This window comes from Cajanus cajan, chromosome 1, assembly GCF_000230855.2.
Source record: "Cajanus cajan strain Asha chromosome 1, NIPB_CcT2T_4, whole genome shotgun sequence".
In the NCBI taxonomy this organism is placed as follows: Eukaryota; Viridiplantae; Streptophyta; class Magnoliopsida; order Fabales; family Fabaceae; genus Cajanus; species Cajanus cajan.
The window spans coordinates 36,694,747-36,720,564 of NC_138517.1; the positions used below are offsets into that span (position 1 = coordinate 36,694,747).

A 25,818-nucleotide genomic window follows, 5' to 3' on the forward strand; every position below is an offset into this window, starting at 1 on the left:
CTCAAATCCCTGAGGACGATCTTTAAATACTATTTCGAAACTTGGTTCACTTGCCAAGTGATAGGTTTGCGAAAATCCTCATCAAGTTTCTGGCGCCGTTGCCGGGGATTTGGTGCTAATTAGTAATTTTTAATCTTGTGATTTTGCAATTGTGTAGATAATCCATTTTGTGAATAGCTACAATATAGAGATATCTGTCTTGTTGTGTTTTGTGGATTCACCTTCCTGTGCAGATTTCTTAAAAATTGTATGAGAGGAAAAACTCCAGCTGAAGAATTGCATTTTGACCCTGAAATTGAAAGAACAGCAAGGAGGAATAATAGCAGAACAAGAAGGCTGAGACAGTTAGAGAGAATCCTAGAACAACAACAGGATTTTCCAAGTTCTTCTACTTCATCAAATCAACCAATGGCTGAAGACGGAACAGGAAATAATAATGGTGGAAATGGACCAACTAGGCCTCCCAGAAGGACCCTAGGTGATTATGCACAACAACAGGGTCCTAGACATTTCTCTAGCATTGTAGCTCCAAACACTTCTAGAGCCATGGAGATGAAACCTGCCTTCCTTACCTTGGTTAGCTCACAACAATTTGCTGGCCTTGATCATGAAGACCCATACTCACACCTATCAAATTTCTATGAGTTATGTGGAACTATGGGAATTCCTAAGGCTGATGAGGAAGCTGTATATTTGAGGTTGTTTCCATTTTCTTTGACAGGAAAAGCTAAAGTTTGGTTACAATCTCACCCAAATCAAAGTTTGACAAGCTGGGGTGATGTGGAAAATAAGTTTGTGAACCGATTCTATCCTTCATCCAAGTATATTAAGGCCAAGTCAGAAATCACTACTTTCAGGCAAGGTGCAGATGAACCATTCTGTGAAGCCTGGGAGAGATTTAAGTCATTGCTCAGAAAATGTCCTAACCATGGGTTTGAAGATATAGCTCAACTTAATTTCTTTGTCAATGGAATCAAACCTGAGGTGAAGATGTTATTGGATGCAGCAGCTGGTGGCACTATGATGACTGTGAGTCCAGAGGAAGCCACTCAAATCATAGAATCTCTGGCATCTTCTGATCACCAAGCAGAGCATGGGAGACATCAATCTCATAAAAGAGGAGTTCTCGATCTTAACACTAATGATGCAATTCTTGCTCAGAACAAACTGCTGTCTCAACAGATCGAAGCATTGACTAAGCAAATGGCCAAGATTCCGCAACAGCTTCATGCTATTGCTTCTTCTTCAACCCAACAAAAACCTTCTTTAAAATGTGATTTTTGTGGAGGAGATCATCCTAATGGTCACTGTTCAGAAATTCCAAATGAAGAAGAGGTCAACTATGTGGGGAACCAACAACAAGGAGGTAATTTTAATTCCCGTAATTATAACACTAACAATTATATGCAGGGAAATCAAGGTTGGAGAAGCAACAATAACAACCAAGGATATGGATGGAGGAATGAAGCTGGATCATCCAATAGGCCACCACCACAACAACAACAGCAACACCAGCCTGCTTATCCTTCTATGCATGAAAGAACCAGCAAGTTGGAGGATACTCTGAACCAGTTCATGCAGGTATCTATGAACAACCAGAAGAATACAGAGGCATCCATCAAGAACTTAGAGGTGCAGGTGGGTCAGCTAGCTAAACAATTAGCTGACATGTCTAAAGGCCCATTTTCAGCCAACACCAAGACCAACCCCAAGGAGTATTGCCAAGCCATAACAACAAGAAGTGGAAAGGTGGTAGGTGGTGATGTTGGGGTAAGTGAGAAAAATGAAAAGAAAGAAAATGTTGAATTGAGGGGGGTTGAGGAAGAGATTGAGAAGAATGAGGGAGAAAGCAATAAAAATGAGGGTGTAGATAGTGAGAAAATAAAAGAGAAGAATGAAGTTGAGAAGGAGAAAAATAAAAAGAAGGGCAAGGAAGTCATTTCCACTGTTCCTATTAAAGACTTACCTTACCCTCATGCCCCATCTAAGAAAGAGAAGGAAAGACAATTTGCAAGGTTTCTGGACATCATCAAGAAGCTCCAGATAAATATTCCCTTCACTGAAGCCATGGAACAAATGCCTACTTATGCTCGGTTCATGAAGGATCTCTTGACTAAGAAGAGAAGAATTCTTGAAGAAAAAACTGTGGAGCTTGAGGCTGGGTGTAGTGCCATCATACAAAAATCTTTGCCTCAAAAATCTAGAGATCCGGGTAGTTTCACTCTCCCTGTATCAATTGGTAATCTTTCAGTGGGTAAGGCACTATTAGATCTTGGAGCCAGTATCAATTTAATGCCATTATCTATGCTGAAGAAGATTGGAGATGTAGAGGTACGACCCACAAGGATGACCTTGCAATTGGCAGATAGATCCATCAAGCTTCCATATGGTATAGTGGAAGATATGATCGTGAAGGTTGATAAGTTCATGTTTCCAGTTGATTTTGTAGTGATGGACATGGAAGAAGATGTGGAGATTCCATTGATATTGGGCAGACCCTTTATGAAGACAGCTAGAGTTATCATAGACATGGATGATGGAAAGCTGAAGGTGAGAGTCCAAGATGAGGAAGTGAGTTTCAATGTATTTGAAACAACGAAGTTTCCAAAAGGCAACAAAGATTGCTTTAGAATTGATGTATTAGATGATGTGTACTTGGAAACTCAAAATGATTTCAAGAGCTCATTGCCACTAGAGAAGGCTTTGCCTATCTCTAATGAAGAATTGGAAAAGGTCATTGGTAAAGCTTGTCATCTTCCAGTGGGATTGGAACATAAAGCATTTTGGGCTTTGAAGGCCTTAAATTATGATTTGAAGGCAGCAGGGGAGAAAAGAAAGCTTCAATTGCATGAATGGGAAGAAAGGAGATTGAAAGCTTATGAGTCTTTTAAGTCCTACAAGCACAAAGCCAAGATATATCATGACAAGAAGATTCTGAATAGGAACTTCCAACCTGGCCAGCAGGTATTATTGTTCAATTCCAGGTTGAAACTCTTCCCTGAGAAGATCAAATCTAAGTGGTCAGGTCTTTTCTCAATTAAATCTGTCAAATCCTATGGAGCCATTGAACTTGAAGATCCTGCCTCTGGAAGGAATTGGCTAGTTAATGGTAAGAGGCTCAAGCATTATTTGGGTGGTGAGGTGGAGAGATCCACTACCAGCACATATTTGAAGGAGCCATGAACAAACAGGATTGTCAAGCTAAAGACATTAAATTAGCATGTTTTTGTTTTAATTTCATTAAGTGTGATTGATGATTTACATGTTGTGGAATATGTTTAACATTTCTGGTTTAGTAAGTTTTGTTTGTGTTGTCAGTTAAGATTTTGGATGTCATTTTGTTTATGTGTGTGTTTAATATGTTGTGTGTTTATATGTTTTACATATCTTTGTTTATGTGGGGTTTGTAAGTAGTTTAATGATTTGGAGTGTGGAGTGAAAGATCTTTGTGCATAGAGAGGTTTGGTTCAATGTTGGTTGTGGTGTTATAATGGGTTTTGGCTAAGTACATGTTAAACTTAATATCTAGTATGGAATTTTGTGATGCTTTGAAATTGGGCTGACTGGCAATCCTTGGTTTTTGGGGCATAACTCTGTCTGTGGTTATCCAAATGATACAAAATTTATGTCAATAGAAAGATAAGATAAAATAATATAACTTTTATGAAGAATCCATTTTCAAATTCCTTCATCTACCATGTTAAATGTTCTAAAAACCGCAACAGTTTTAACTCACGCTGGCAGCCTGACCCATGTTCACTAAAACAGTCATATCTGGAGTTATAGACCTCCTTTTTGGGTGATTCCAAAACGAATGCAAAGCTAACATCCACAGCTACAACTTTCATGAAGACCACATGACCAAATTCTGTCATATAGAAGCGCCAAATTCCACAGCTAGAGCGCCAGGCTCACAGCCATAGCGCTAAGTCTCTGGAGTTCCTTCTTGAACTCACGAACCCTCACAGCTGAAGCGCCCAAGGTCTCAGCTAAGGCGTCAAGTTTCTGTTTGGTCCAGTTTTACATGCTAAATCTCACCGCTGTAGCGCCAAGAGTTGTAGCCATAGCGTCAACTCTCTGCCCATTTCTTTAGAACTTCAAATTCTCACCGCTCCAGCGCTGGATTCATGGCCTTAGCGCCAACTTTCTGGAGTTTACTTTGGTTGTTCAAAATCCCAGCGCTGTAGCGCCAGCTCCATGGCCATAGCGCCATCTCTCTGTAAGTGCCATAATACTCAGCGCTCCAGCGCCAGGCTTCACAGCCATAGCGCCAAGTCTCTGGAGCTCCCCTTTGATTTTGAAACTGCACAGCTCAAGCGCCAGAACCCACAGCTAAGGCGCCAACTCTCTGTTTGATAATTTTGTGTCTAAAATTTCACAGCTCCAGTGCCAGTTTCCATGGCCTTAGCGCCAAGTCTCTGGAGATCACCCTTGATCTAAAAGTTCCAACGCTCAAGCGCCACAATCTGCAGCTGAAGCGCCAAGTCTCTGGCGCCAATTCTGAAATAAAACTGAACCATTCTCTCTCCACCCCTTCATTTCTCATTTCTCTTTTCTCCCACACACGAAACCCCCCAATCTCCCCACTCTTCATCTTACTCCTCACATTCTCTCTATAAAATTTCCAATTTGAGGCATCAAGGTTCCATTTTTCCTCAACCATTTCACCCAAAAATACCAAAGCATCCATCTATTTGCTAAGATATCAAGGTAAAAGTTTTCACTTTTCTTCCTCCTTCACAATGCTCTTCGTGTTTGTGTGCTTCTCATCCTCTTGAATTCTTTTCTTAATCATCTTCTCAAATTTTGAACTTTTTGATTGGCTTGAAGTACACAAGTGTGAAAAGCATGAATTTTGGTGATTGAATCTTTAATGTAATACATGCATGAGCTCTCAAATTTCGTGCTTGCTTTGTGTTTGATAAAATGCTTCAATGAGAAGGGTTTTCAATTTAAATGCCAAATGCACATTATTCTTATATGGTCATGAATTTTATGAAGCTTTTATGCACTATTCATCTCACATGAACAACATGCATATTCATCAGTTTTGGGTTCTTTAATCATCATGAAAATACAATGTGGAATTGATTTTCTTCTTGAACTGAAAAGTTTAGATGGAGGGTTGTTTTGGTGTGCATGAATGGCTAATTCTCATCTCTGCCTGTTATGTGTTAACAAAATGCTCAAGTCAAAAATGATCTCATTTTTCAAGCAAAATAACCTCTGTGGTGGGTTTCAATGTGTGGCATGCGTTGTGCGTAAGTGCTCATGTGTGTAATTTTCAGGCATGCATTGTATACAATTTTAAAGCTAAATGAACTATATTGAGCCTCATGTAGTGGAATGATAGCAATATCTCTTTTGCCCCTTGAAAAATTTTCTGAATCACTTGTGTGCTAACATGGTTGCAAGCATGGTTTGATTTTTCAGATGGTTCGTTCAAGAGGGGCAGGTACAGGCAGGAGTTCTAAAGCTACTCATGAGATCTCAGCTGATAGAAAAAGAAAGAAAGTGGTCACTTCCTCACCAACTTCATCAGCCACCCCTTCTGAGGACGAAGAAGCACCACCCTCACCTCGGCCAACCAGAAAGTTCACTTTTCTGCCAAGCCGATTTCGCACCAGGCACAAGCAACAAAGATTTTTGGATCTAGAAGGCCGCCAGATTATAGCTGAACGTCCAGTGGTTGAAATGTCCTCTCTTAGATTTCTCGCATGAATATCAAAGGAGGAATTGGACTAAGCTTGGTGAGCCACAAGAAAAATACAATGCAAGCATTATTCGAGAATTTTTTGCTAATGCCTTTCCTATCAACCCTGATTTCAAAGATAGAGTCTCATGGGTGAGAGGTAAGATCATCCCTTATGATCCAGTGACAATTAACACCTACCTACACACGGAGTACAGCATACCAGAACAAGATGATTATAGGAAGCTCCTGAGAACTGCAATGGATGAAGAGATGTCAACATTGATGCTTGAGACTCTGAGCCTTCCAGGGAGCCAATACCAGACAGGCACCAAGGGCCAACCCACACACATCCTTCGAGCTGATCTGAAATCCCTTGTGCGGTTATGGCAGGCCTTCCTTTACAGCAATGTTGTTCCTCTCACTCACACCTCTGACATAACCATCTCCAAGGCAAAGCTAATTTTTTGTATATTGCAGCAGAAGGATGTGGACATAGCAACCTTAATATCAAATGAGATTCATGCTATTGTCCTGTCTACACCTTCTAAATCTGGTGCTGTTAGACCACTAGCTTTCCCTGGTTTGATTACAGGTTTATGCAAAGAAAAAGGAGTGGTGATTCCTCAACCATTGGTCCCAATCAGGAGGCAAATCGATCATGTATTTGTTAATGCTCGTTGCTACAATCGGAGGGAGTTTCCAAGGGCATCTGACACAAACCTCCCACCACCTAGCCAGCCTCAACCTTCACCCCCAGTATCTATACCTCAAGCTCCTCCACCGGGTCCCTTTGATTTTTCTTCCATGCAGGCATACATAGTTCAACAATTCCAGCATATTGAGCAGCAGCACCAGTTGGAGATAGCCCATCTGCGCCATATGCAACTGCAACAGGCTGCTAATCATCGCGGACAGTTGGCCTTGCACTCATATTTTTATAACTACACTCTACATCAAGCCGGCACCGGCGGAAGCTTGTATCCCTGGCCTACTCCAGAGCAATTTCAACAAGCTATCCTTTGGCCTGGGGACAGCCCTGTTTTTCCAGGAGGGGGTGATGCACAAGGCGAACAGGTGATGGACTCTGAAGGAGAAGATGAGGAAAGAGGAGATGATGGATCACTATCACCCACCTTTTGAGGAGGAGTTTAATTTTAATTATGCCAGCTTAAATTCAAGTCATTTTAATTTCAGTTATTTAGTTTTCATTTCGTTTGGATTATTTTGCTGGTTTACTGGTTTTAGTGTTCTTGCTTGAACTTTTGGTGGTCATTACCTGTTTTGATGGTTTATTAATCTGATGTTTTGGTTTGAACTTGTTGTGTTCATAGTTGCATTTTTAATGTCTTTGGTTGAAATGTGGGGATAGTCAAAAAAAAAAAAAAAATAAATAAATAAAAAATAAAAAATAAAATAAATAAATAAATAAATAAATAAATTTTTTGAAAATAAAGGAAATGAGATGACTTTTAGATCAACAAAAAGTTAAAACACCTCTTTTGATTCACTTTGAATTAGTTTGTTTTAAAACTTGCTTTGAGGTTGTACTCATCCAACTTTGTTTGATCATGAAATTGTGAGTTATTTGATTAGCATGGCATGAAAGATCAATAAATGAACATTTAGCCAAGCTGGTGAGTGAGAGTGACTAAACAATGCATATGTCATATATATTTCCACTTTTGAGAGCCATCATCATAGCATATGTGTTTGCATTGGTTGAATCTTGAATGATTGTTCTTGTGAGAAAGTTTTGGACAGGATCAAGGCATTCCATTGTAAATAACTGAAATCTTTTTAAGCCTAGAACCAAACAGCCAGCCAGAATTGAATCTATTCTTCAAAACCTGTTTCAGCTTTAACCTTCAAATCACCTTAAACCTTTCCCAAATGCCAACTCATCACCCTCCAAAACTTTTGAGAGTGAAATGAAAATGAATTGGGAATTAAGTTGGGGTAGTTGGTTAGAGTTGTCAAGTTGAGAGAAAATGGAGAAAGTAAGCCAATGCAATTTGAAGGGAAGAGTCACCTCTCTTTCATGTTTTTCTGCTTATAGTCAAGTGTGCTTGTTAGTTTCATCTTACCATTATCCTGTATTCATTATAAAAAAAAAAACAAAAAAAAAAAAAAACAAAAATCAAAACAAATCAAGAGCCAAATAAGCAAGCACCTGTACAAAAAGTCTTAAAAGAGAGAGAGACCTCTTGAAATCTAGGCAAAGAACTTTAAGGAAAGAGGGTGTGTAATTAGAGGAAGATTTTGGGCTGAGAGATTTGGTTGGAGTTGAATATTTAGAGTGAGCAAAGTGGAGTGTTTGGTTCATGTTCATTTTACTCTCTTGAGTTTAAACCCTGTTAATCTGAAAAACCACATTCCTTTGTTAACCAAGCCTCAGTCAACCCTCAACTTTCCAAAAAAAAGTCCTTGTGATCCTTAATTTCTCTCAAAGAGTAGTACTGAAGAGATGATATCAATGCTTATGTTCATAGAAATGATGAATGGACTTGAGAGAAACACTCACCCTGGAGAGCCATTGTTGAGAGAGTATGTTCAGATATTGGTTTGTAATGTTCATGCTATGATTTGCCTTGCAATTTTTGTGTTTGGGCATGGTTGTTGTTGTGGGCACCTCAGTGAGTAGAAATTGGTTTTTGATGGTGAATTGATTGAGTGTTTACCTATTGTTGATATAGAAGAAATCTTATGGTAGGAAGTAACCTTTTTGGTTTTTGATTGGTATCTTGTTGGGGACCAACAAGAGATTAAGTTGGGGTAGTTGTTGAGTGCATTTTTAGGCTTGTTTTGCACTCAACTTTTGGTACTCTTTTTGGGTAATTAGAGATAATATGTATGTTATTTCACTCTTTTTATTTAAATAATTAAGTTATATTATAAGAGTAGAGGAGTAGTAGCAATTTTAAGGAATTTCCTCATATTTTTGCAGAATTTTTGGCTAGGCAGAAATCCACAGCTATAGCTGTGGATCTGGAGCTCGAGCTGTGAAAATTTGGGGAAAAATTGTGAAGTTCCAGAGACTTGAAGCTATAGCTGTAGATCTGGAGCTCGAGCTGTGAATCTGGAGCTCGAGCTGTGAATCTGGGGCTCGAGCTGTGGAAATCTGGAAAGCTGAAGCTCGAGCTGTGAATCTGGGGCTCGAGCTGTGGAAATCTGGAAAGCTGAAGCTCGAGCTGTGAATCTGGAGCTCGAGCTGTGGAAGTCTGAAAAGGGTCCAGAAAGTTGGAGCTATAGCTGTGAATCTACAGCTGTAGCTGTGGAGATAAAAATCACTTTTCTGCCCCTATTTTAAAGCTGATATAAACAAAGGAAAAGAGAGAAACAGTGGGGTACAAAATTAAGGAAAGAAACAAGAAGCACATGAGCACTCAATTAAAAAGAGAGACAAGGAGCCTTAAATTAAGGAGAAACAAACAAGGAAAAAGGGGAAAATCATTAGTGGAAAAACCACTAATTGAACCAATAATGCAAAAACAGCTGTATATACATTGATTGGAGACTACAGCTCAAAAAAACGAACTGATTGGGGGCTGCAGCTAGGGAGTCACGTAGGAGGAGTCCTGAACCTCTATTTTTGATCTGCAACTTTGTACTCTCTTATGGAATTTGCTGCAGAATTTGTAATGGCCATGAGTGGCTAATTTCATTGAGGATTGGTTGGATGTAACTATTAACTCTTCTTCTTCTTAAATATATGCATTTTAATTTCATTATTTGTGTTTGATTCTTTCCTTAATGCTTATATCGGCTTGATCACCCGTTGTATGATTTTTGGTTTTTGAATCCAGTTGGAAAACGTTTTTGAAAACCCGAACTGAATCTTGCACCTAATCAATTCTTGTTCTAGGGATAGACTTGATTTGGTTAGTCACATTGTTCAAGTTCTTGGTCTTAATGCGAAGTGTTAAACTCAAAACATAGAGGAATCATGTTTTGAGCTTAATGACTTTAGGATTCAACCTTGAGGAATCTTGTTGGATTACTTAATGAACGTGGAAATAATGGAATTAGAATAGCATTTATTTTAAGAAGATATATGAGTTAACAAGTGCTTCCGAACCAATCCTTGTTTCTTAATCATTGTCCTTATTACATTTGTTTTATTGTGTTGTTTTAATCTATTTTCATTCATCTGCAATTTGAACATCATTTTCTTATAAATCATTAGAGTAAGAATTACTAATCACTCAAATCCCTGAGGACGATCTTTAAATACTATTTCGAAACTTGGTTCACTTGCCAAGTGATAGGTTTGCGAAAATCTTCATCAGAGTACATGCCGGGTCACACCCTTATCATATTATGATGTCTCATTCTCATATCACATTGTCATGTCTCATTATCATATCACATCATGCTATCACATCACCATATCACATTATCACATGTCATTCACAATTTTCACAGAGTACTTCAATTCATATCAAAACTCATCTATTTGCAAAATTAAATACATATTCATACATCTCATAGAATAAGGAATATAATAGAACAATCAAAAAGCAAAACAGAAACTTTCATAGTTTGCATGTTTCTCATATAAACATCTAATCCATACAATAAACATCTTACTCATATAATTGTCTCTTACAATTAAAAATGCATTTCCTTATGGTTTTCCATAGGAACCCATAGAGATATTAAAATTATACATTTATATTTAAATATAAGAAAAACAAAAAAAGAAGCACATATATCCAGAACGACACGTTCTCAAACCAGAACGGCCCATTCTGAGATAACATTTTAAGGTACAACAACCATTTTTGGAACGGCCCATTCCCAAAGTGGAACGGCCCGTTCTGGGTTGGCGTATTACTCATAAAATCATGTGTTAGAACGGCTCGTTCCGCTGTAATTTTAATAGGCTATTTTAGTAGTCTAGAACGAACCGTTCCAGTTTAAGAACGACCGTTCTAGACTACTAAAAATCAAAATATTGCAAAAATAAAAACATTCATTATTAAAATACTAATAATTATTAAAAACCTTTAAAACGTTCTATAAAACCCATTAAAATAACTATAAGAACATAATATCCACAAATATAAAATAAATAATAATTAAGTATTATACTAATAGAATTGGGATGTTACAATTTGATATATTAATGAAAATTATAATATACGTTAACTTGAATAGACAAATAATATAATTTTAAAATATTGTATATATATATATATGTATATATATATATATTAAAATTATTAAATTTTTAACGGGAGAAACTAAAATCGTACAATTATGATATTTGATAGACTAAAATTGTTCAATTAAAAATTGAAGGACTAAAATTGCACAATTGCAACCATTTAGGAACTAAAATTACCCAATTAAAACCTTAGGGATCAAAATTGCACAATTGCAATACTTGAAGGATCAAAAATACAATTAAGCTTATAATTTCTTAGCTAAAAAAGTTAAAAATGAATGTGTAATTAAAAAATACTTTAAAATAAATTTTTTTAATTTAATAATTTAATTATAATATAATAAATTTAAAAAAATACTTATAAATTTAAGTAAAGAAATTAGAAGTGTCAATTTATTTTTGTAAGTTATTGATTTCTTATTTTTTAATTTAGTTGTTTATTGAAAAATGTCTTTCTAATTTCATAATTTTTTATTTTAAAATTTAAATTTTTAGTTAAAAAATAAAAAATTTCTTATTTTATGTTAATAAAATAATATCTTTTAATTTCTTTATTTTTATGTTTAAAAACAAACTTATAAATTAATCTAATTTAGATTTAAAAGTAACAAGGATAATTTACAAGTTTATTATTATTTTTTTTTACTTTAATTGCTCCTAAATCAAAGAAAAGAAGTAAGAAAACAAGAAATCTTGAAACCCTTAATTGATTCATATCTAACAAATTATGAGAAACAATCCCACACTCTAGTGAATCAATTTTTATCAATACTATAGTACTTGGCTCAACCACAACTTTGACAAGAACACACTTATTGATAAGAACACACAAGAAGTGTAGTGAAAATGAGTGCACTTAAACATACCCATTTAAAAATAAAAAATCATTGAATAAAGTGATTTTTAATATATATATATATATATAAATATATATACACATATATATACAATATTTTAAAATTATATTATTTTTCTATTCTTTGTAAATAACTATCTGTAATTTTTAATATGTGTTTGTGTGTAACTATTAGAGGCACGAAGTGCCTCAGCCACTCTAGTATATATAATTTTGATAACATGATTTTAATTTCTTTCAATTTTTAAAATTATAAATTTTCTCCTATTTTTCATTTTTATTTTAATAGTATATTAAGAAGTGAAATATGGATGTAACTCAATTTTATAAAATTGACTTATAAAGTAAAAATTGTAACACCCAGGTTTCAGAAAACGGTGATTTAGTAGGTCAAAACAGGCCGTTCCAAACTATTAAAAATAATTATAAACTGTAGTTGAGAACGGCGTGTTCCAAATATGGTCGTTATGAATTCGATTAACAAGAACATGGAGAGGTTGGGAACCTTATATCTAAGATTTAATTCGAATGAAAATGGAAAGTACTACTACTATGATGAATTGGAAAGCATATTCGATAAACCCTAAACACTTTGATTTTGAAATGCAAGAATTGCTTTGCTCCATCCTCCTTCAACCGTCAATAATTTTTCTGTTTTAAATTATTATTTTTATTGTAAAAACCAACAAAACTATAAAATTGGATAACCAAAACCTTTGTATTTCTTTTACCTTTAGTTAAGTTATAAATAAGTTTAAATTAATTTTTTTAAAAATGAGTAAACATGATTTAGATTAAAAAAATGACTAGATGTAATAATTTATTGTAGATTTTTTTTATATTTTTTTTTGTTGGAAAAAACTCAAAAGAAATCAAATTTCCAAATAAAATATTAAAAAAACATAAATTTAGTTATTTGAATTTTTGTAATTAAAAAACCCATAAAGACAATTTATATTTATGTTATTTTATATAAAAGAAATGAATTTGACAAATAGAGATATCTTAAATTTAGATTTTTAATAAGTTGAATAAATTTAAATTCAGTATAAAAATAATAAAAAAATAATTGTAAAAACTAAAATTAAATAACTTAGTTAAAATATGACTATAGTTAATAATTTAATGTAAAATTTATTTAAAAAATATTGTTAAAAAATATGAAAATAAATAATAAAACAAAATCCTTTATGAGTCCCAAACCCGTCCGTGAAGGATGAAAATTTAGGGCGCCTTCTACAATTCATTTTCGCTCTCTCTCCCGAAAAAATTAGGACTCTGCCGCCCCTCCTAAGGTTAGGGTTTCCAATTTCATTCCCAAATGTCTCTCTATTCTCTTCCTCACTCAACGTCTTTCTACTCTATTCTCTTCCTCACTCAACGTCTTGTTTAAAATTGGCTTGTTGGCAGCACTCCTATAAGAGAAACTGTCAGATTGCAACTAAATCAGATGGGATGCCCAGTGGCTCGTTTATTGTACTTAACTAGTCATTATTGTTCTTTTGTTGGTCCAATTTCTTATTGGGAATTTTAAACACAAACCATTATTATTATTATATAAATTTTAAATTTTATCTATACGTGCAGTTGAGGCAACATACAAGCTTTACATTGTGATCACTACTGCCAATGCCAACATCATTTATCATACGTAAGAGCTTTTATAGAACTAAATTGAGTGAGAACAGTCTTATGTTGTTGTAATTATATATGATACAACTTTATTTTAGTTTATTTCCCTTGTTAGTGTGTGCGCTGTATGTACATGAATCAAGGTTATCAAATCAAGCTAATTTTTTCACGAGAGTTAGTGAAAAGAGCATGAAAAGAATAATTGAATTGTATATTTTGTATCAATGATACAAAATTGATCTGATTAGTTATTGTATAATAAGATTTAAAGTCATTTGAAAAATCAAATATGATGTAAATTATTACCTACTACCTAGCTAAATTGCATGGATTGTCATAGAAGTATCACATAAGAATTTATTGTCGGAATTAATGAATTTGTGAATTTTGCTTTGGAACACGATGAACATGATATTGGACAAGGGAAGATTAGGTGCCCTGTAAGAAATGTAAGTGTAGGAGATATGAAACACCTGACTTAGTAAGGGTGCATCTTTGCAAGAAAGGATTCATGGCTAACTATTATCATTGGACAAATCATGGTGAACCAATACCCCAAATTCCTCCTATGATTGCAGATCAATCATACTATGCTAGTAATGGGCCTAGGGAAATGTTTGATAATTATCAAAAATTGGTCATGGATGCTGCTGGACCAGAAATTGGAACCCACCTTGACCAAGATGATGATGACAACAACAACATAATGATGGAAGATCCAAATGTAGAAGCACAAAAATTCTTTCAAATGTTAAAGGATGCACAATCTACTTTATGGGATGGTTGTGATAAATATTATATTTTGTCTGCTTCTTTAAGAGCTTTAACTTTGAAAAAAGACTATGGTTTATCCGAAGGATGTTTTAATGAATGGATGCAATTTATGGGAGATATAATGCCAGATGGCAATCGTTTGCCTAAAAATATTTACCAAGCAAAGAAAACAGTTGCTGAATTGGGGTTAGGAAGTATGAAAATTGATTGTTGTCCAAGTGGATGTATGTTGTACTACAAGGAATATGAGATGCTACAAAATTGTAAAGTTTGTCAAAGGCAACGGTATAAACATTTTACAAGACGAGGTAAGGACAAAGTAGTGTCACTTAAAAGTATGTGGTACTTCCCGCTTGTTCCTAGGTTGAAACGATTGTATTCTTTAATGCAAACAGCTCATGAAATGAAATGGCATCATACTCATCAAAGAGAACCTGGTTCTTTGCCTCATCCCTCAGATGCAGAAGCTTGGAGACACTTTGATGAAACATGGCCTGATTTTGCTCAAGAGGCTCGAAATGTTCGATTAGGGTTGTGTGCTGATGGCTTTGCTCCATTTGAAAAAACTGGTAGGACTTATTCTTGTTGGCTGTAATTGTTACTCCTTATAATTTTCCGTCGTGGTTGTGTATGAGAAGAGAGTTCATGTTCTTAACCATTATAATTCTTGGGCCATCCAACCCAAAGAATAAAGTTGATGTGTACTTGCGCCCCCTTATAGATGAATTGAAAATGCTATGGGATGATGGAGTTATGACTTATGATGTGTCCTTGAAGCAAATTTTTTTGATGAGAGCAGCTTTGATGTGGACGATCAACGATTTTCCAGCCTATGGGATGTTAAGTGGTTGGATGACAATGGGAAGACATGCTTGCCCAATTTGTATGGAAAATAATAGAGGGTTTAGCCTTGCATGTAGTAAAAAGACATCATGGTTTGATTGCCATCGTCGATTCTTACCACAAGATCATCCATATAGAAGGAATAAGACTTCATTTACAAAAGACAAAGTTGAGCGGTTCTAACTCCTCCACGAAGGTTGAGTGGTCAAGAAATATGGGAAAGGGTGCAACATCTACCAAGTATTGAAGAATCCCAAGAACAAAATCCATCAGGCTATGGGAAAGAGCACAATTGGACAAAACGAAGTATTTTTTGGGAATTACCATATTGGAAGACAAATCTTCTTCGACATAATCTTGATGTGATGCACATTGAGAGAAACGTATTTCTCAATATTTTGTTCACAGTCATGGATACCAAAGGAAAAACAAAGGATACTATCAAATCTAGAAAGGACTTGGAAGTTCATTGTAAGCGTAGAGGTTTAGAACTACATGTCGGCAGGATTGGGAACCTTGTAAAGCCAAAGGCACAATATACATTAACCAAACACCAAAGACTAGCTGTTTGTCAATGGGTTATAAGTCTCAAGCTTCCAGATGGTTATGCTTCCAATTTGAGTAGGTGTGTTGACTTGAGGGAAGCAAAGTTATTTGGCATGAAAAGTCATGATTGTCATGTGTTTATGCAACGTTTGCTTTCACTCGCATTCAAAGACTTGCCTAAGCCTATATGGAACACTCTTACTGAGTTTAGTTAATTCTTTAGAGAAATTACTTCATCCCTGCTTTTAGAAGAGAAGTTGTGTGTGCTAGAAGATAACATTCCAATCATAATGTGCAAACTAGAACAAATATTCCCTCTAAGTTTTTTTGACTCAATGGAACATCTACCAATTCATTTAGCATATGAAGCAAGAGTTGGTGGCCCTGTTCAATATAGATTGATGTATCCATTTGAAAGGTTAGTTATTATTAATATTGAATCTATTGCAACATCCTTATTTTTTTTTTGCTTCAATTTTAAGACTTACTTTTTCCATAGGTTTATAGGATCGTTAAAAAAGAAAGTTACAAACCAAGCTTATGTGGAAGGCTCAATTTGTAAAGCATATTTACTTGAGGAGATGTCGACATTTGCATCATATTATTATCCTTCTCATATTCCATCAAGAAGAACAAGAGTGTCACGAAATGATGACGGTGAACAATCTTCTTCATATCCTCCATTGTCAATTTTCAACTATTCATGTCGTCTGTTTGGGAAACGTATAAATTTTACCTTGGAAGAGAAGGAAATGGAAGTTGCACATTTGTATGTGCTTTTAAATTGTCCAGAGGTGGTTCCTTACTGAAAGTAAGTATATTTAATATAAACATCGTGTGATAAATTTAAATCAGACTTGAAAATGATTAAATCCTCATCTTGGATATGCAGTATGTACTCGCATTTGTTACGGGAATTAAACCCTGAGATAAATGAAGCCAACCTAGACAAGGAAATTTCCATCAACTTTTCTACTTGGTTTAAAACACATGTACGTGAAATGATTATTTTATTTCAAACAAGGTACCTTATTTTATTAGCTTTGACTAACAAAGTATCAAATATAGGTGCTTAACCCTGATAATGCAATTGATGATGTGATTTTAAGGAGTTTGGCATGGGGCCCTATTAGAAAAGTCACAAAATGGCCTAATTGTGTTATCAATGGATACAAGTTTGTAACTAAATCCTAAAATGAGGGAATGAGTACAACAAACCATCATGTTTGTGTGCGAGGAGGCCAATATGAAGTAATGGAATATGATTATTATGGATTGTTAATTGATATTTGTGAATTGGAGTACACTGGGTGGCCTAACAAAAAGTTAGTTTTATTTAAATGTGACTGGTTTGATTGCAGTTCTCAAGGGACAAAAATAGTTATATTTATGGCAATATTGAAATAAAAAAAATCTAGGAGATATCATAGCTATGATCCTTTTATACTAGCTCAACAAGCAGAACATGTGTATTTTACATCCTTTCCTGAGGGACAACAAGGTTGGTTTAGTGTCATAAAAACCAAGGCACGAAATATAATTCAGTCATTAGGAAATGATAAATTTGAAACAAATGTTGCTTACCAAGATGATGATCTACAACAAATGCCTTTAGTTGTTTCAAATGATGATTTTCAACAAACTCTTGTTGATATTATGGGCATAGCAGAGGAAGTTCTAAATGACATAGAAGAAGAAGAAGAAGACATACAATTGACATCAAGTAATGAAGACGATTATGATGAAACTTATGAAGATATAGTTTCAAATTAACTTAATCTCATGTTTCATATTGACTCTTTTATGTAATAGAAGAAGAAGAATTAACTTAATTTCATGTTTCATATTGACATCAAGTAATGTTGTAATTGTTGTTGATATGTGTACATTAATAGACTTTGATGTCATAATCTTGTGGTTGTTGTGGATATGCATATATTACTATATAGTAGATATTATTTGTTAATCTTGAACTTATTATTGATGTCTTAATAAACTTCATTTGTTAATGTTGTACATTGTGTATATAGATTGTGAGCAATAACATGACTGATAGAGGAAGAGGGAGAGGCACTGGTAGAGGTATTAGTAGAGGTAGGGGAAGAGGGAGAGGTAGAGGTACCACCATTGTGCCACCACCTTCTACTTCTCAGCCAACACATTCTATTGGAGAACCCCCTCATTGTACTACACAACCTACACATGGTTCCACCTCCTTAACACCTACAACTCCCCAAAGTAACCAAGCCACAACTACCCCTCATGTTACTTCCACTTCCCAACCACATTTAGTTCCTCAAACTAACCAGTCTATACCTACCCCTCATGTTTCTTTGACACAATCCCCAAATATGACTAAAACACCACAGACAAATCCCTCCATTGATGCTACTGGTAGTCCAATTGTTGGATCATCATCCTCTATTGATCCATCTTTACAAATTGGAAGTTTTGACTTTGATGGATGTATTTGGATTTGTCCAGGTCCACAAAACACGTAAGTATTAATAATTCTTTTCTTTTAGATCAATATAAACATGTTTCGTGTTATAAGTTATTTTAGTTCTTATATTTTTTTTATAGATTCGACCCACCAATTCACCCTACCCGTGAAATTTCAAGAATAATCAAAGGGAAGTTTGAAGGGTCATGGGAATCATATGGAGAGGTTAAAAGCACTAATGAAGGTGTGGCAAACACGTGGTTTGAAGAGTTTCAGGTATAAAGAACTACAAATATTATAATAACCATTTTATATTTTTCATTGCATTAAATTGAACATTGTTTAAATAAAATTTTATAAATTTTTGATGTAGAGAAAGTTCAAGTGGCTGCCTGATCATGATGCACAAATAAGAAAAGCATTTGACCATAAAGCATCTGAAGGGCTTTAAAATGCTATGTATAGGGTGCGACGAGGCATTGATCTAGGGAGTTGGATTCCAAAGCAAAAATGTGTAGAACTTGAACAGAAATGGAATGATGAGAATTGGAAACAAAAGTCAATGACTAATACTAATAATAGAAATTCTTCTAATGGTTCATTGCATACTGGAGGATCCATTCCTACTTCTGAGCATTTTAAGAGATTGGTAAGTAATATTTACTTATTATTTTCAAGAGCAAAATTTAAAATTAAACTAGATTACTTTTTGTTCCTTCAGAAAGTATCTACAGATATGACTCCAACATGTTGGGACCTATTCCAAAACACCCATAAGACAGCGAACGGGAATACATGGGTGTCTTCCAAGGTAGAAAGGATAGCGGTAAGTTATAATTTTATATATATTGAATTATGAAGAAGTTGATTGATTCTGTTAGAGAGATAACAATGATTATGTTTGCAAGACTTGACATATAATGGTTATATTAGAGACACAACAATGGTTATGTTTCAACAATGGTTATGGTACTGTGAAAGTTGTCATGTTCCGTCCTTCACTGTCGACTTGACATATTAAGATAGGTTACAGTCAATGGTCTCAAAATTGCAAGCCATACCATTTATAGTATGTAATTTTTTTATATGATTTGAATTTTTTACTGAATTATGTGAACATAGAATCATTTCACCTTATTGGTTGTGCTCAATTTTAGTTTCATGCAATGTGAAGTGCCACCATCTCTACATCTTAGTTTACTAATTGCTAAATTCAATGAGATTCATGTGTATGTTGTGTTGCATCTAGGTTTACAAGTTACTAATTTCATTGGAATTCATACTTATCTAGTGATGTTGCTCATAAGTTACATCTTAGACTTTTTACTAAGTATTTTTGTGTGTTCTTCTTGCATGATTCTTTGCATCATTCATGACATTCATGAGATCTTCTATTGTCATTAATGTTTATATACTTTTATTTCTTACTTTTCCTTTTATAGAATGAGTATGAAAGACGGTTATCTGAAAGAGAGTCACAACAATTATCGGGAGATCATGTTGCCTCTAGTGTGCAATCTGAAAATAGTATTTTCTATGATGTTGTTGGTGGTGTGAACAATAAAGGAAGAATATTTGGTTTAGGTCCAGAGGCTGGGAAGTATAAACCTTCTTCTACATTCTTAGATGGTATCTCAAATCCTGAGTATGAACAAATGAAAAATCTTGTTTCAAATTTGTCTGAAGAAAACAAAACATTGAAAGAACAATTAAAAAGCCATGCAGATTTGATTCGTGCTTCACAGGAAGAGTCTCGGTTGGTTCGTGCGCAACTGAAGCAATTTATGGAGATGTTTTCTCAATCTTCTCGTCCTCCCCAACCTCCTCCTACACATGATACTGACACTATACAATCTGATGATAATGAGTTAGATGATGATCATGATATAGATGTTTAGGGATGCATTATCTTTTACTATTATTAATATTTACTATGCTTTAAACTTATAATTTGTTATGTTTAAGTTTTACTATAGTACTTATCATACATTAGGGATCAACTAAAGTCATAAACTTTGTTATTTTTGGTGGTATTTGTATCTATGGTATGCTTGAATTTCTTATATTCGTGTTTAGTTACATGCTTTTATAGAATTGAGAAATTTTTCCTAATTATTTATTTTGTTAATTTTTTAATCAAATAGACAATAAATTCAAATTTTTGATTAATTAATAAATTATTTGTTATATTCATAATTAAAAAAAATTATATCACAGTTACAGGACAAAAACATACTCTTCACAAATTTACGAAAAAAGTTCTTTATAAGATCAATAATTCGCAATTTGTGACAGATTTCATTCATCACAGTAGTTTGTGACGGATTTCGCAATTTGTGACGGATTTTATTCATCACAGTTTGTGACAGATTTTATTCATCGCAAATTGTGATGGATTTTATTCATCACAATTTGTGACGGATTCTGTTCATCACAATTTGTGACGGATTTTATACATCATCACAATTTGTGACGGACGCACATCCCTCTCCACTTGTGTAATAAGATACACAATCCCTCACAAATTTGTGACGGAGTTAGACCCTCACAAATTACAACGGATTTAATCCCTTACAAATTGCGATGAATTTTTATTAATTTATAAACATTTATTGTTAGAAATTAGTGACGAAAAATATATTATTTGTGATGTCTTAATTCCGTCACTAATTGTGACGTACTGAAATTATTCGTCACTAAATATTTTGTGACGCCAATTTTTGTGACGGAATCAGTTCCGTCATAAATTCCGTCACTAATTTATTTTGTGACGGATTTTATAAAATTTAGTGACGAATTTGTTCCCTCTCTAATTTTATTTTTTCTAGTAGTGATGGTTATGTAATTTCTTTACTTTCACCATCCGCAGATGTTCAATCCTACAAACTTAACGCATAAGATGTTCAATCTTCAACATGAGGAGAATGTGTTAGAGATCTCACATCAACTAAGAATAAGGTCATAATATATATATATATATATATATATATATATATATATATGTATATGCAGGGAGTAGTTCTCACCTTACAAGTCAATTTTATAAAGTTGAGTTAAGCTTTTTACTGACTTTCTTAATATGATATCAAAGCCTATCTTAATGAATGTTATTAGGCTTATCAAATCACTCGCTATTAGATCACCCGTAGATTTTAATCCTACGAACTTCACTCTCGAGATGTCCAAACCTTGACGTGAGAGAGTGTGTTGAAGATTTCACATTAACTAGGAATAAGGCCAAAATAGTGTATATAACTGGGGAACAAATTTCATTTTCAAGATGTCGAGTCCTTGATGTGAGGGTATGTTGGAGATCTCATATCGACTAGGAATAAGACTATAATAATGTATATATGTGGGGACCAATTCTCACCTTATAATTAAGTTAATTTTGTAAGATTAAGTTAAACTCTTATTCACTTTCTAAGAATATGCATTAAATTGATTGTCTAAATTTTATTAGTAATTTTTATATTAAAATATTATTTATTATGTTAATTAAATTAATATTTAATTATAATAACTATATTAATTTTTTTATATTATCAAAAAGTGAAATGTGAATAAAAAAATATAAAAATATGAGTTACTTATAAGATCTCATTATTGAAACAAAAATTTGTAAAAATATAGTGTGAATTATTTAAGAATGATGCGGCTTGTGAATCTCATTAAAAAAAATAATGAGAATATTTTGTGTTACCATTATATTGTTACTAGTTATGCATGCAATTGTTACAATTTATTGTGTTGAGAATGATATAAATTAAATAGTATATTTTATGTAAGTATTTATATATTTTTATTTTGTATATAGTGATTGTAATTTGTAATATTGGTTTTTAAAATTATATTTAAGTTGTGTACCTGCTTAAGGATACACTCGTAGTCTTCTTGGTAAGAAGGACCGAACGGATACTTCAAACGGATTCTTCAGAGGGGGGAGGTACCTGCAAAAGGCACTCCAACGCTCAAGTCAGGATAAACACGATATTCTAGGATAATTAATGAACAGTGACATACCTTGTTATGTGTGACCTATTTATAGCACCTGACATGGGCCTGAGCGTGATGGGCCCTCTCAGATATTTACCAAATTAGGTAATACGGTACTAATTGGTTGTTAGGCTTTAATCATGTACTTACCTTTCTTAATTGTGATTACCGTTATAACTTGTTTAACCCTTCGGCAAGAGGCCGAGCCGACTATTCAATACTAGTCAGAACGGCAAATGACCGAGCCGTCTAGTCCGTATACGGCAGCTTGTATACTTCCGGTTTGATCTATGTCAGAACGGTACTTGACCGAGCCGACTCGATGAGTGATGATGGTCCATATTGGCATTAACCAGATTGATGTCGGTTCTCGGCCTCATGCCGAGCTGACGTTGATGGTAATGCTTCTACGTGGCTTACTATGCATGAGTGCCTGACGAAATGGCACGTGTTGGCCCACGTGACCGATACGATCTCTCCGGTACAAGTTGATATTTTGGTTTAAAATTTGATTTAATTTAATTTATGGGCATTTATAAAAGAGATGAATGTAAATTAAGATGAAACAAAAAAGGAATTCATTATAATTTATAATGATAAATATAATCATAATAATTTTAACATTACCTGTATTCACCTTTTCTAAATTTTGCATATTTGACTATTTTCTTGCTCGTGTGCATATCTTTGTATTTCTCTATTTGTTTGCTCCTATTATAGGAGGATAGCCTCTTCCACATTTTCTTTTTCATCCCAAACGAATAAGGGTAGTAATAAGAAGATTTACAACACTCTAACACCTTTGTCGATGCTAGACCCCCTTATGCTTCTTCCACATTTTAAGAACTACCAAAAAAAAAAATACTAGGGATTAAAGAAGGGACTTTTGGTTTCTTATCATGACAGGGGAGTGAACAATAATTATAAAATAAATAATAAAAAAATACCTAAGTAAAAATCAATAATAGGTTCCTAGCTAGTTTATATTTCTTATTGTTTAATTATGATGTAAAATTGTTTAAAAAAAAAGAAAGAAAAAAAGAAAGAAAAGCTAACGCGTGCTTTAGATATTCCACCGGAAGCTAGTTATATATGTGCCAAAATAACATGGGTTCTTCTCCAGCAACATTTTCCGTAGTTACTTTTAATCAGGTTTAGGTTATTTATATGATATTTGATGTTCATAATATATTTTTAAATTCTCTTTTTGATTTTGAAGGACATTATGCTTGGCATAAGAATGTTAACCGGTATTAATGAGCTTATTCTAGCTATAATATATCAGTGGCTCAAATCGCTCTATAATTTTATATTTAAAATTTTTAAAAATTATCAATATTTGTTAAATCAATTAGTATGATATCTAGTTCTTGAAATTTTAAATTTTAAATCTGAGTTTTGGGTGTCATAATTGAATTTACAATGAAAATGACGAAAAAATATTTTTAATGAAATCATCACCGATATTTTATTTTAAAGAAAAATGTTGGAAAAACTCTTTAAAAAAATAATGTTCTTTAAAATTATAATTGGATTCGAAAGTCAATTACGTATAAGGAATGCATTAGTATCTTATAATGCTAAAGAATGTATTAACATTCTACAACACTTGTTAAAAATAGTGTCTTGAATTAATTATGCAAAAGTATATAACCTTACAAGTATTTATTTTACCCCTAAAAAATACTTTTTGATCCTTTATTTATAAAAAAAACTTTTTTTGTTTTTTTTAAAAAAATTGCATAAGAATTTAAGCTAGTAAATGACTAATCATTAAATCCTTCTAATATCATTAAAGATATAATTGTTATTCAATTAATATTATTAGTTGCTATATATTTTTATTATTTTTCAATATTTTATATAAAAGAAAATTTTAATTTTATTTAAAAAAAACATGCACAAAAGTTTAAGCTAGTAAATGACTAATCATTAAATATTTACAATAACATTAAAGATAGAATAATTATTCAGTTAATGTTATCAATTGTTGTATATTTTTTAATTAAAAGATAATAACCATATTTTAGAAATTATCTTTTCGCAAGAATTAAGTTAACAAATGAATAGTCATTAAACTCTTGCAATCAAATAACTTCAAAGATAAAAAATGTTATTCAATTGAAATTATTGATTGTTGTATATTTGAATAATTTTTAAAGAAACATTTATTAAAAAATGAGAACTTTTATTTTAACTTATATGAAAAATTCGTGATAACAAACGATTATCCTACAAACTTTGTTTTAAGTAACATTAAAGACAAAATTACTATTCAATTAATGTCACTAATTATTACATGAGTTAAAGACACTATATCTTAATAATAAAAACAAGGTAAAATCATATTTTTTCATAAACTACAATTATCACTTTTGATAGGAAAGAAAAAAAAATAGAATCATTAATATACAATGGTTATAACATATACATTCTCAAAGCCATGATCTTCAAATTTTAATACAGTGAAGATAAATCTTTTTAACATCCTAAAACTTCAACTTAATAAAAATAATTATAAGAACCATTAATGTAAATCTTTAAACATTCATCAAATCAAAAAAGAAAAAAAAACACCATGAAATAAAATAATAGAAAAATAAAAAAATTGAGAAAAAAAAAATCGAAGTACATGAAATTCAAAATGAATAAAATAAAACACATAATAATTGAATTCAAGCAAAGGCCGGAAGATCAATGCTATTTTTCCTGAATGCTCCTACTTTATTTATATATAATAAAGAATAAAAGTTGATATTCGCATACAATCATCAAACATAAACTTAAAAATGAAATAAATACAAAAGAAATGAAAATGGAGAAAAGATTATGTAGGTTAGGCAATTCAAGGATAAAATTGTGCAATACCTCCAAAATATTTCACATATGATCACTGTGCACAACGCCAATCACTTAAAGTTCGAAATGTTGATTTGGAAAATTCACATGTCTTCAAGTTTTTTAACTTTTTCGTTTGTCCTTTCCGATTAGATTGGTCAAAATGTTAGTGTTAGATGTAACATCCCAATTCTCATACTTTGATTGAAGGTAATTTGGTAATTTTCAGGGTGATTTAGTAGTCCAGAATGGGCCGTTCCTAAATTAGAACGGACCGTTCCAAACTATTAAAACGAGAGTGATTTTGTAGTTCAGAATGGGCCGTTCCCAGACTGCAATGGGTCGTTCTAAAATACAAAAAGTGTCTACAAATTTTAGATGGGAACGGGGCGTTCCCAATTTGGAACAGAGCGTTCCCAATTTGGAACGGGGCGTTCCCAATCACGAAAAATGCCTAAAACCCTAATTGAGAACGGGCCGTTCCAGGTATGGCCGTTGTGGGTTAAGTGCAACCCTAGAACGGGTCGTTCTGGTTTAAGAACAGACTGTTCTGGATGAGAATTTTACACATGCCGTCAGAGTCCAGAACGGGCCGTTCCGAATTTGAAACGGGCCGTTCCGACGAAGCCTAATGCCTATAAATTGAGCTCTCTGCCACTCCCAAAAAGCACAATTTTCATTTTTTGACTTATTTTCTTTTACACTCTTTGAAGAGCAAGGGGAGCCTAGAGGAAGAGACCAACAAGATCCAGTTTTAGCGTCTTCTTCTACTTATCCAGGTAAGGGGGGAGTGAGAAACCTCGCTCGGGGTGTGGGAATAATTGTTGGGTAGTCGGATTGGCCCCCAATCCTTACCTGATGCTTGCTCCTAGGAACAGGCAAAATACAAATGTTTTCTGTTTTAATTTCTGATTCTTCTGTTGTACTCCTTATTGAATGAGATGTATGAATATGTGATTAATTTTAAAAATAGATAAGTTTTGATGTGAATTAGAGTGCTATGTGGGTTCCTACTGGAAACCCTATGA

The 25,818-nt window shown here is 33.6% G+C and overlaps 2 protein-coding genes and 1 non-coding gene across 3 annotated transcripts; 2 read left to right on the forward strand and 1 right to left on the reverse strand.

The window, feature by feature from the left end:
• Positions 1–829: 829 nt before the first annotated feature.
• On the reverse strand, positions 830–935 carry LOC145954009 (small nucleolar RNA R71). Its single transcript, XR_014431220.1, has one exon. It is a non-coding gene; the product is annotated as a small nucleolar RNA R71 (small nucleolar RNA).
• Positions 936–3,460: 2,525 nt separating this feature from the next.
• LOC145949592 (uncharacterized) lies at positions 3,461–7,010 on the forward strand. Its single transcript, XM_083060002.1, has 2 exons — positions 3,461–4,710; positions 5,434–7,010. Exon 2 carries the CDS (start codon positions 5,954–5,956, stop codon positions 6,833–6,835), a length of 882 nt encoding a protein of 293 aa, XP_082916128.1. The 5' UTR covers positions 3,461–4,710; positions 5,434–5,953; the 3' UTR covers positions 6,836–7,010.
• Positions 7,011–18,215: 11,205 nt separating this feature from the next.
• LOC109803761 (uncharacterized) lies at positions 18,216–20,524 on the forward strand. Its single transcript, XM_083067698.1, has 2 exons — positions 18,216–18,782; positions 19,399–20,524. The coding sequence occupies exons 1-2, from the start codon at positions 18,414–18,416 to the stop codon at positions 19,852–19,854; spliced, it is 825 nt and encodes a 274-aa protein (XP_082923824.1). The 5' UTR covers positions 18,216–18,413; the 3' UTR covers positions 19,855–20,524.
• Positions 20,525–25,818: the final 5,294 nt, after the last annotated feature.

Bases quoted from the DNA above. Each gene is read 5' to 3' on its own strand.
- LOC109803761 (XM_083067698.1), top strand. From the start codon at position 18,414: ATGTATAGGGTGCGACGAGGCATTGATCTAGGGAGTTGGATTCCAAAG. The intron at 18,783-19,398 runs GTAAGTTATAAT...TTCCTTTTATAG, and splicing joins CCAAGGTAGAAAGGATAGCG to AATGAGTATGAAAGACGGTT.
- LOC145949592 (XM_083060002.1), top strand. From the start codon at position 5,954: ATGGATGAAGAGATGTCAACATTGATGCTTGAGACTCTGAGCCTTCCA.